This window comes from Cucurbita moschata, unplaced genomic scaffold (assembly GCF_002738365.1).
Source record: "Cucurbita moschata cultivar Rifu unplaced genomic scaffold, Cmos_1.0 Cmo_Scf00025, whole genome shotgun sequence".
Classification (NCBI taxonomy): Eukaryota; Viridiplantae; Streptophyta; class Magnoliopsida; order Cucurbitales; family Cucurbitaceae; genus Cucurbita; species Cucurbita moschata.
Window position 1 is genome coordinate 2,158,006 of NW_019268541.1, and position 12,380 is coordinate 2,170,385.

The 12,380-nt window shown below is 34.7% G+C and overlaps 2 protein-coding genes across 3 annotated transcripts in view; one reads left to right on the forward strand and one right to left on the reverse strand.

The window, feature by feature from the left end:
• LOC111461720 (protein CASP) overlaps window positions 1-4,696 on the reverse strand; it is a 12,069-nt gene extending 7,373 nt beyond the window's left edge. Inside the window, exons 1-7 of the mRNA XM_023105344.1 lie at window positions 4,372-4,696; window positions 3,814-3,924; window positions 3,532-3,710; window positions 2,928-3,077; window positions 1,468-1,556; window positions 761-870; window positions 406-500 (exon numbers count right to left, since the gene is read on the reverse strand). Coding sequence (XP_022961112.1) covers window positions 406-500; window positions 761-870; window positions 1,468-1,556; window positions 2,928-3,077; window positions 3,532-3,710; window positions 3,814-3,924; window positions 4,372-4,465 — 828 coding nt within the window. The 5' untranslated portion in view covers window positions 4,466-4,696. The remainder of the gene's footprint in view (window positions 1-405; window positions 501-760; window positions 871-1,467; window positions 1,557-2,927; window positions 3,078-3,531; window positions 3,711-3,813; window positions 3,925-4,371) is intronic.
• A 1,673-nt stretch (window positions 4,697-6,369) lies between these two features.
• Window positions 6,370-10,680, forward strand: LOC111461805 (pentatricopeptide repeat-containing protein At4g28010-like). Of its 2 annotated transcripts, none has more exons than XM_023105466.1 (2): window positions 6,370-8,783; window positions 9,727-10,680. In XM_023105466.1, exon 1 carries the CDS (start codon window positions 6,514-6,516, stop codon window positions 8,707-8,709), a length of 2,196 nt encoding a protein of 731 aa, XP_022961234.1. In that variant the 5' UTR covers window positions 6,370-6,513; the 3' UTR covers window positions 8,710-8,783; window positions 9,727-10,680. The 2 variants fall into 2 exon arrangements, with proteins under 2 accessions (XP_022961234.1, XP_022961235.1); XM_023105467.1 differs by having other exon boundaries at window positions 9,735-10,680.
• The last annotated feature ends 1,700 nt before the right edge of the window (window positions 10,681-12,380 follow it).

Below are 12,380 nucleotides of genomic sequence, written 5' to 3' on the forward strand. Positions count from 1 at the left end.
CCTCCCCCCCCCCCCCCCAAAAAAAAAACAAATCAGCAAGTAGGAGATATATATTAGTCTGTGCAGTTGACAGCAGGTTATTTGATGGTTCAATCATAAACCTTAATCTATACAGTGTATCCCCACCACCATCACAAAAGAGAGAGAACAAGAAAAAAAAAATCATCCATGTGCAAATCCTTGCAGGAATTCAGGCATATTTTTATACATAGTTCCTTCATACACTAATGTGAAATCAAGTTACTAAAATTTTAAGTTCCTTTTTTTTTTCCTTCTTGTTTTATGAGAAATGCGGACTCCAATGGATAGACTTGTTGATACGTTGGTAACTAATAAGAGAACATTTTTCTCCAATAGAATTACTGATAATGAATCCTTTAGAGGGAGAATGTAGTGAAAGAAAACCTTTTCCCGTTCAAGACTAAGAAGCCGTGTCTGAGCCCTCTCAACTTCATCCATCAGAAGGGTGACCTCTGATTGTTTTGCAGCCCTCTCTTCGTCTAAAAATATCAATCAAGTAAGAAGCAACATCTAGAGTTGATGCACGCCTAGTGCAATAGCATTCTAGAGCTTAAGTACAACTTCAGCACCGTGAGACATAAAATAAATAAGACATAATAAATTGATGTAACAAAGATTTAATATTACAAAACAGAGATGAAGAAAAGTAAACATAGATAAGAACTCTATTTAAGAAATTGTTCGTGTTTTTTGGTTAAATATGCAATCTAAACTACATACTAGAAATAGGCAAGTTAACCTGATTGAGCACGAAGTTCAAACAATTGACTCTGGGCACGCTCATGTAGCTTTTTCATGTTTGAAACACTTTCTTGTTCTCGTCTTAGTTGATCTTGCAACAACCTCTCCCTGAACATTTAAAAAATAATAATAAAAAAAAATAATCACAGTTGGATACAAGTTAAGCTAAAAAAAAGTTTACCATCAACGAACAAGAACAAGGCACTAACATCAACAAAAGAAATGCAACTTGTGATTATGTTTCCCGACATAACCCATAAAAGATGAAAGTATCCATAATATTCACAATCTATCCTTGGTAATATTCTTCGCTTCAATTTTCAACATCAATATCAACATTGAAGAAAGTTTAGTTGGATATTGGTTCAGATACAAAATTATTATTATTATTTATTATTATTTTTTTTTTTTATAAGAGACAACAGATACAAAATTTAATCAACAAGAACAATCATAGAAACTTTCTCCTTCAATAGATTAAAGAACATTTTAATTTGAATTACAAAAAAAATTATCAATATCTTTCATCATATAAAGTATCGATTACATACGTGTATGTGTGTGTCTATATATATATATACACACACACATACATATTTATGTTTCGTATCCCTGCAGCCTTATCAAGTATTGATATTGGCATTTACATTCTAAATACCCCATATGTAAATCTGAATGAACCCATTGCCCTAAAAGAGACGGTACCTTTCTTTTATTGCATCTAATGCCTTCTGGTTTTCTTCTGCCAAACTGCGTTGCTTGATTTCCACAATTTCCTTTATTTTCTCCTCCATCTGGACAATTAAACGAAGATTAGCAGATGAAACGAGGAAGAGGGTAATGACTAACTACATAACTTTTTCATTCAAATTGGAATCTAATAGAAAAAACACGTCCAAACATTATTTAGAATAGTTAAAAAATAACAACACAACAAAAGTGATTAAATAGAACTTTTTGGTAAGAAACCAAGCTTCCGTGGAGAAAAATGAAAGAATGTACAATGACATACAAAAACAAGTCCACAAAAGGAGTCCTCAATTATAAAAAAGAAAAAAAGAAAAAAAGAAAGCAATTAATGGATACCCATAAAGATGCATTAAGCCTCACACCTCACATACCTCCTCCAAAAACCTCTCAACCCCTCTAAAAATCTTACAATTGCTCTCGAGAAAAACCCACACAAAGACTCCCTTTGTCCTTAAAATGAGAGCTCTAAGGATCTCCTCATTCCACAATGTAAAAGTTGCCAGAGGGAGTAAGAAAACTAGCACCCTCCACCCACAAGATGATCAAGATCCTACTCTAGCTATCCACAAAGAACACGCCACTTTAAATGCAAAATCAAGGAAGAATGCGGTGGATATGATCCTCAGTGTTCACCCTGCCGTGTCAAGCATGTCAGACAAACAATTTCACTATCTTAGAGAGTTTAACCTTCTAAAGAGAGGAAAAAGTTGAGGCTCCCTCAATGGGTGAAGGAGAACAAAGAATGTAAAAGAACACGCGAAAGGAGAAATCCTTTGAAAGGTTAGGCTCTCAAACCCAAAAAATCCTCATTCCTAAATAAACCCTTTGGTCAAAAACCAAAAAAAAAAAAAACAAAAAACATAAAAAACGGCCACCCCCTTCAAGAGACTCGTGATCAATAAGAAGACAACAAACGCCTAAAGATAGTGAGAGGGAGAATTCATGGGAAAACAACATAGAGGCAACTGAACACCACCTCTTCTCGGACAATTTTAATTTTCTACAATCAAGATTTTTTTCACCACTTGAATGTATTAGTCCTCTTCAATTTTTAAAATATATTTTTGACTGCATGAACCGGCTTAGTTGTTCTGCTAATTCCATGTCATTAATTCCAATATGAAGAATCCCAGGCAGGAGGTTCACTACCAGGATATTGCTCTACTAAAAATGACTAGAAGTATTGGTGATATAAACCAAAAGACCTCCATCAAGCTCAAAGCATCAAACATTAGCAATTCATGTCTAACCTAAACGTTAGGGTTGATATAAATGGATTTAAAGGTGTTATGGTTTGGGAATTAGCAAGAAATTCTTCAGTTCCATAGTGTTGACATATCATTTAGTTATATGGAAGAATGTCAAGGTACTAGTATATTATCATCATTCATCACAACATGCAAAGATATTGTAACCTGTTGCTCCAATTGCCGATTGCGCTCTTCGAGTCGTCTAATAGTGGCCTGCTGATTCTTTAAATGAGTTGCTTCAGTTCTAAACTCCTCAAGCTCAACTTTCATTTTCCTGTTCTCAGATTCTAATTCAGACAACTTCAAATCTTGTTCCTGCAAAGAGAACATTATGCAGCAAAATCATTAAGAGATGAAAAACAGTATAAAGCAGCGGGTTTTGATACAAAATAGCTATGTTTCTTCATTTCCTTTTCCCCCATTGAGTGGAGAGAAGAGAGTGAATTCAGACTACACATGATCGTTCATGAGATCGGTATATATTTACATATGGAATATGGAACATGGAGACACTCAGATATTCCACGTTATCAACATTAGTACTTGAACATTTCTTCCTTTTGTTCTTTTGTCATAAGATCGTTCATAGTCTACCAAAAGCCATAACCAAATCTAAAGGCTCACATCTGATTGAACAACAATAATATTCTGAGCGAGATTCCATACTATTAAGTAGATTTAAAGTAGAATGGGAAAAAAATTAGTTCACAAGTTCAAATCATTGATGCTGCTCAAATGCAACACCCATACAAAAGCCTTTGGCACTTACACCAATTGAAGCAAGAGCAGGATAAGGATCTGGAGCCTCATAAAGTTTCTGATAGATGTTAAGAAAAGCATTTTCTCCAAATTTTGCCCTCTTCGTGAGATTGTCAACTTCTTCTTGGTAACTTTTGAGTAGAGAACTAAACAAGTTCAATTTTTCCTCTGGTTGAGCCTTCTTGAAATCTGTGAGAATGCACAGTTAAATCATTTTAAAAACGAAAAACCTTACCAGAGACATTTTCAGAGGAAAGCTTATAAAAAAACAGAAGGTGGCATGAGCAACAACCTCTTGTACTTTCTGCAAGCTTCCGACGATTTTTCTGGCTATTTTCTTGGTTTTCAGCTATCCTAAGTCCTTGCTCATCCAATGCACTTTTCTCCTTCTCTAAATCAAACTCTGTAAATAGGAAATAAATAACCATATTGTGTTAGAAGAGGGTAAATTTTCCTTGCAGTTTCAAATCAAACATCAACTGATAGTACTACCGGAACTTCATATCCAAAAATACAAAATGTCTTCGCGTATTCGTGAGCACTATTTAACTCAACGCTCCACATTGCGACATACCTTTCCCCAATGGAAAGGTGAGCCATCAACAAGAACCGCTCAGTATAAAAATACTAGTCTTCTTAGTATAAAAATGGCCTCTATAAGCAGAGCCCAAATTGGAAACTAACGCGTAGAAATCCAGCAGAAGATTTGCAGTTAAAAATGAATTACGAAGCTATGAATCAGAACATATCATAGACTACATGATCACCTTGAGCTAATTAATAATCAAATCCAAACCGACCAATAAACGCACGAATTGAAAGATAGTCCGATTTACAATTAAACAATTACCTTGCCAGAAACTAGAAACGACGGAGACGGGGGAAGCTGACGATGAGGAGTTCGGCGGTTTGTCCCTCTCGGATCCACCTTTCGGAGACTCCATGTTTGGGAATGCGCAACTCGGAGACGACCGCTGAACGAGTTCAGGACTGCGATCACTTTCCAATACTGGAAGCGCAAAGCTATTACACAAATTCAGCGAGTGATTTGGAGATCAAAAAAATGGTGCAGATTCCGGGGAGCTTCAGCACTTCGGGTATAGAAAATTCGACATCGTTTCTTCTGTGTAAATCTGGAGAAATGATCTGTAAATTTGCAATGCAAGGGAAAAACGGTCCAGTTCGTTGAAGGTGAATCGGTTTGGCAAGACCGACGGATATCTACTGGGCCAAGATTTTGGGCCGATTGGACCATAATATCACCGCAATAAATTGAGGAAAAATAAATCTCATTTTTTCTATTAAAAAAACTAAATTAATAAAAATACACCTAACTTTATTTTTTTTTATTAAAATAAATTAAATAAAAATAAAAATTTATTTAGAGTTAGTATTAGGTTTGAAAAATATTTATAAAATTTTAAAAATAGTATTAATACTTTTTCTCTTTATATGAACGAAAACTCTATTTACACTTTATAATTTTTCTAAATGTTTTAATTATATTTTGTATTTTTAAATATATATATTTTTTAAGTTTTTAAAAATATTTTAAAGTACTTTTAGTTTTTAAATTTTTTTAAAAATTAAGAGTAAATTACTTTAAAAGTTAAAATGACATTTTTTAAATAAAACAACGTATTAACCGTATTCATTTAAAATTAACGAGTATTTTTATTTATTATATTTAATAATATTATTTAAACTTTTGAGAAATTTGAATATTTTTTTACCAACGTAACTAAATTAATAAAAATATATTCTTCAAATTTATTTTTGAACTTTTAAAAATTTCAATAACACTTTTAAATCATCTTAAAATTTTTAAAAATACTATTATCGTTATTTTTTTTTTTTGTCCAAATGACCAATAATTTATTTAAATTTTGAACGGTGATTCAAAAATATATTTAAATTTTTACCAAATTTATTAATACCTTTAAACTATTGAAAAAATAAAAAAATATATATTTTCATTAATAAACTTAAAATTTAAAAAAATATTCGACTAAAAAACACAGCAACTATATTTCAAAAATATCCATAAGTTTAAAACTTAAAACACATCCACGTTCATTTGATTACCAAGTGTATGTTTATTCTGTAACGCTCTAGATCCACTGCTAGTAGATATTGTCATATTTGAGCTTTTCCTCTCGAGCTTTCCCTCAAGGCTTTAAAATGCGTATGATAGGGGAAAGTTTCAAGCCATCTTATAAAGGGTGTGGAATCCTTTCCCTAGTAGACGCGTTTTAAAGCTTTAAGGGAAAGCCCGAAAGGAAAAGCTTAAAGAGGATAATATATGCTAGCAGTGGATCTGGGGCATTACAAATAGTATCAGATCCAGACACCACGATATGTCAGCTTTCTCGCTGTTCCCTGAATGGGGTAGACACGAGGCGGTGTGCCAGTAAGGACGCTGGGCCCCAAAGGGGGGTGGATTTGGTGGTCGTCCCACATCGACTGGAGAAAGGAATGAGTGCCAGCGAGGACATTGGGTCCCGAAGGGAGTAGATTGTGATGTCCCACATTGGTTGGGGAGGAAAACAAATCACCATTTATAAGGGTGTGGAAACCTTCCCCTAGCAAACATATTACTTTGAGGGAAAGCCTATAGAAGACAATATTTGCTACCCGTATTTTTTTGGGGCATTAGACATTAGACATTTCTATATAGAAGGTTAAATTTATTAAATCGTCAATAATCTATCAATAATGGAAAGTTTACCAATTTGTTATATTTTTTGAATTTAATAGTTTATTGAAAATAAAATTAAAAGTTTTAAAAAATTATTAAATCCTTTAAGAATTTGCAAATTGAGGGAAAAAGCCGAGTGATATGGAGAAACTGAAATAGGTCAAGGGCATTACACATTTGATCAAAAGTTCAAATTTTGTTCATTCTTGGCGCAGCTTTTCCGTTTGGGTTTATCATGATTCATGAACACTGAAGATATCATTTCGAAACGAGTTGGATTTCGTTCAAAGAATCATGAATTCTCAAGCTCATCTCCTCAAACGCTGCCCTGTTCGAGTTCTTCGCATCCACTACATTCAGCCGTTTTCTTCGATCCCTTTGCCAAATTCTGTTTCCGATATCGATTCCCACTTAGTTTCCCTCTGCAAAAATCTGACTCCACGGAACGCAAACGAGGCGTTTTCTGTCTTTCACAGTGCCATTGCTTCTAATTCTCTCCCTTCTGGATTAACCTGCAACTCACTCATGGCTGCTCTCACGAGGACGAGGAATTACGAAATGGCTTTATCTGTTTATGGTAAGATGAGTTTTGCAAATGTGTTCGTAGGTTTCAGGTCACTTTGTTGTTTAATCGAATGCTTTGTTTATACTCGTGGAGTGAAATTTGCCTTTGGGGTTGTGGGGTTGATTATTAAGCAGGGTTATATAGTTAGTACATTTGTTTTCAATGTTATGCTGACGGGATTGTGTCGAATTGGTGATGTGAAGAGAGCAACGGAGTTGTTTCATGAAATGAAAAGGTTTAGTGTATTACCAGATGTGATTAGTTATAATGTACTCATGAATGGACTCTGCAAGACTGAGAAATTCGAAGAAGCGCTTCGATTTCTCGAAGAAATGGAGGCGATATGCCAGCCAAATATGGTGACATATACAACCATGGTGCATGGGCTTTGTAAGGGCGGAAGATTAGATATAGCTGAGGGTGTACTGGATAGAATGAAGAAGAAGGGATTGCAGGGGGATGTTGTTATGTATAGTGCTGTTATAAGTGGTTTTTGTAACAATGGGAATTTATCTAGGGGAAAAGAACTCTTCAATGAGATGCTAGAGATGGGAATTTGTCCTAATGTAGTTACATATAGTTGTTTGATGCATGGTTTATGTAAGGAGGGGCAATGGGAAGAAGCGAAGGCAATGTTGAATCATATGACGGACCGTGATATTTGTCCTGACGTTGTCACTTATACATGCTTGATTGACGGGCTTTGCAAAAACGGGAGAGCTAAGCAAGCGTTGAACATATTAAATCTGATGCTCGAGAAAGGTGAAGAACCTAATACTATCACTTATAATGTTTTGATAGATGGTTTGTGCAAAGGGGGACTAATAGAGGAGTCTTGTAAAATCTTGGATATGATGATAGAGAAGGGGAAGAAGCCTGATATTGTTACTTATAATACTTTGCTCCTAGGACTTTGCAAGGATGGGAAGGTTGATGAAGGAATTAAACTTTTTAATTTGACATTGAAGGATAAACACTATGTTAGCCCTAATGTTGTGACGTTTAATATGTTGATTCAAGGGCTCTGTAATGAAGGTCGTGTTGAGGAGGCCGTGGAGGTCTATAATACAATGAGTGAACATGGAATAGCTGGGAACTTGATGACTTTCAATTTTCTAATTGGTGGTTATCTCGAAGCGGGAATGATAGACAAGACTATGGAAATGTGGAAGCGTGTAATAAACTCGGGATTTGTTCCGAATTCAATTACCTACAGCATAATGATTAAAGGACTTTGTGGCTTGGGTATGACTAGCATGGCTAAAGGACTTTTCGGTAGAATGAGTACACACGGGCCTAGTCCAACCGTGATTGATTACAATACATTGATTTCATCCATGTGCAAGGAAGGGAGTTTAGGCCAAGCTAAGAGTTTGTTTCAAGATATGAGTAATGTAAATCTAGAACCGGATATTATTACATTCAATACCATAATCAATGGGTCTCTAAAAGCTGGGGATTTGTCGTATTCCAAAGAACTACTAATGGACATGATTGGAAAAGGCTTAGCTCCAGATGCTTTGACGTTTTCAACGTTAATCAATCGATTATCGAAAATTGGTCAGATGTGTGAAGCTAAGATTGTTTTTGAGAAAATGATTGCTTGTGGTTTGACTCCGGATGCCTTCGTATACGACTCCTTACTAAAGGGATTTAGTTTGAATGGTGAAACTAAGGAAATTATTGACGTGCTCCACCAAATGGCAGAAAAGGGTGTCGTTCTTGACCAAGAATTAACTTGCACCATCTTAACATGCCTTTGCCAGAGTTCAGATCTCCCTGATATCTTGGAGTCTCTGCAAAAATTTTCCCATCCAACGTCGGATGGAAATCAAATGACATGCCGTGAATTGTTAGTGAGACTCGAGAATTCTTATCCAGAGCTTAAGATAGCAGTCGAACATTGCAGTAATGGCCAGAGATAATTCCTGTTCTAAGCGAGTTCTTTCTTCTTGCTATTCCTTGTTCTCAAGGTTCACCTCCCAGGATTCTTTTTCAAGTAAGTTATTTCCCATTTTAATACTGATTTCCTTATTGTCATGTATGTACATCAGTTTTCTGTTAGTCTCACATGGCTGGTTGAAATAAAAATAGAAGGAATCAGAATCTCTCTCTTTCTCGTCCTTTTCACTTTTCCCCTCCTTCCATCTCAGCATGTAAACATCGAGTTCAGGAAAGAAATAAAGGAATAGATTTGTAGTTTTCATGCCAGGGATGATAAAAACATTGAGGAAAATAAGGATAAAGATCCCAAGGATGTAACTAAGTGACTCTTTTCCAGGGATGATGCTCAATTATTGTGAGATCCCACGTCGGTTGGAGAGGGAAATGAAACATTCCTTATAAGGGTGTGGAAACCTCTCCTTAGTAGACGCGTTTTAAAACTTTAAGGAGAAGTCCAAAAGAGAGCCCAAAGAGGACAATATCGGCAAACGGTGAGCTTAGGCTGTTACAAATGGATCAGAGCCAGACGCCTCGAAGGGGGGTGGATTGTGGGATCCCACATCGATAGGAGAGGGGAACGAAGCATTCCTTATAAGGGTGTGGAAACCTTTCTTTAGTAGACATGTTTTAAAACTTTGAGGGAAAGCCCAGAAGGGAAATCTCAAAGAGGACAATATCTACTAGCAGTGAGCTTGACAATGATGTAGAATTAGATTTTCCTCGGTCAAAATAAAATTCCAATAGTTGATTGAAGTATTTCAATATTCAAAGTAGTAGAAAATCGATCTCCTGGGAGTTTTGGCTCCAATGTATGACTTCGGTTACTTTTGTTTATGATTAATCGTGTAAAGTTTCCTAAAAATATCGTATACATGGCTGTGCTTACCTCTGGTTGACATCAACTCTTACGGGTCGAATCTCAATCTTTGGAGATGTATGACAGGGAAAATTGCTGTGGTGATGTATTTTTTAATTTTCAAGTGATATTTTTATAGTAAACTTGCAGTTCAGCGGGGATGTGCTCATGGTGCTACTAAAAGAAGCATGGTGGACTGATGGGAGTGAGTGTGGTTCAACGGTGGATTGCTTTGACATTGACGGAGATGACCTACAGTGTGCAGCCTTCCATATATCTATAGGAATGGAAGAATATATTCAGTTCTACTTCTATCAGCACTCTTCTGGGGAGAGTTCTGTTACTTGCCTTATATGAGCACATCTCATGAGATAGGCTATATTGTGGAAAGGTCCCATCTACTTTCCCGTTCAGTTGAGAATATTCGTAACAGTCCAAGCCCACCGCTAGCACATATTGTCTTCTTTGAACTTTTTCTTTCGAGTTTCCCCTCAAAATTTTAAAACGTGTCTACTATGGAGAGGGTCTAGCATTATTCCGACTAGTGTCTTGCCCCATCCAGTGACTCGCTCTGGTACCATTCAAAACCTTGAGAGGAAGTCCTTGAACGGAGAGTCCAAAGAGTACAATATTTGTTAGCGATGAGCTTGAGTTATTACAAATGGTATGGGAGTCTCTACTTAGTACACGTGTTTTAAAATCTTAAGAGGAAGCCCGGAAGAGAAAGCCCAAAGAGCTAGAGGTAAACTTAGAAATTGTAAAAGGTAATCAATGCGTTCTACCTATGAAACTCGAGTTGCTTATACAATTACTTCTACATGAATTGCTCAAGCAGGAAAATTGGCTTGATTGTCTGGGAGGAAGCAGCTTGACCAGGCACAGGTTGATAGAGATTTTGATCGATATGTTTTAACCTCTCGTGTAGCATCGAGGGAATGAACTCGAGGTCCGTTTGATTATGTTTTTGTTAATCGAACGTTTACGTTATATTTATCTTTTAGTATCTATAGTACATTTTTAAAGTATATAAAAAACATGTTAATGTCATTGGTACATTAGCGTGAACCCTTTATTTATACTTCATCACTTCTTTGAAGTTATCTCGAGTTGGAAAATAACCCGTCTCTGAACAAATATCTTTGCTTTTTTTTATATAGATACTTTCAAGTATAAACGCCCATAACGTCCCAAATTCAAAAAGCTTGGATCACGACTCAATTAAATGATGAATCGTCAAATAAAAAAAAAAATCATATGATCATTAAAAACCTTATTAATTGACCACAACAAATAGATTAATTATATTCATGTGAGACTATAGTATATGGTTTATATATTAATTATCGGTGAATTATATTCATATTTATTCATAAATAATGATAGTTATTTTCTTTTATGATAGAGGAATATAAATTTAAACCTATAGTCTAAAAATGAAAATTACACGTTAGTATAGTAAATATATTAATAAAAATTTGAGAATTCTGCGGGAACGAAAAATATAATAAAAAGGGTAGTTCGTCGAAATAATATATAAAATAAAAAAAAAAAAAATTTATACGGCGGTGACATTAATAAAGAAATCAATATTATTGCAATAATAATATACAGCTGTATCGTGCACAATAAGAAACCCCTGACTTAATATTAAATATATAATAACAATAATTCCAATAATTTGTGTCCTGAAAAATAATAATAATTTCATTTGCATTTAAAGAGCCTTATATATAATTCTCAAATAAATGCCTCAAAAGTTTGGCCCTGGCCCACACTATTGAGCCCTCTCACTATTTAAATTATAAAATATAGTTTGCAAATTTCATTTTCTTAGTATACTATAATATAAATTTCAATATGGTCGAATAATGCTAAGTTAGGGTTATTTTATTTGACTTAAATATAATTTAGTTGATTAAAATGTTAAAATATTTTATATTAATTTATTTTTTAAGTATATATTAATTAATATTTTGTTTTTGTTGGTAAAAATTTGTTATATTTTACTCACGTTCACATTTAATTATAAATCTTAAAAATTCTTATTATTAGTCTATAAATTTTGAAATAGTTATTAATGTTGATGACATGGAAATTATGATTATTAATTAAATTAACTTTATAAGACTAATTTTAAGATTAATTAGGTAAAATTTAAATAATTAAAAAATAATGGTATCCTAAGAAAAGGTAAATTTGAATATTCTTAGCTGCCACGTGGCATCAGACTTAAAATTTATTAACTGCGGGTTAATTTTTTTTTAACTGTTGTATTATAATAATAATTATTACTTAAAATGAGCCCATTTGACAGGTACGGCCGGTAATAAGAACCGTAAAAGACAAAACGTGAAGCGTAACTTTATTGCGTTGTAACTGATATGGACAAGAAGTCCAGAGCTGCATCTGACCGGCTACCGTCCAAGCCAGTTACCCCCACACAATAAAATTGCTCCCTCTTCGTGTGGGATGCTTCTCCCTCACGCTCTTGCGCCCCAAGGCATCGTTTTTCGTTCTTATTGTGGGCCCCACGCAGATTTTTATTTGTTGTGGCTCTCACGCGCAGAAATCTCGCGCGTGGTAATTATGCTTACTTTATTTTGTAATTATTTCTATTTTCTTTTTTCTAATAATTAACTCTTTTTATTTAGTGCGGTGATAATCCTCTGCTTTTCAATACAGCAGTTTGGATGTGCAGCCAGTAATATGCTGCCACGTCATAAGTCATAGTCTTGTGATTAAACCATTTTAATTGGTGGACTTTTATAAAAATAACAAAAAAAAAAAAAAAAAAAA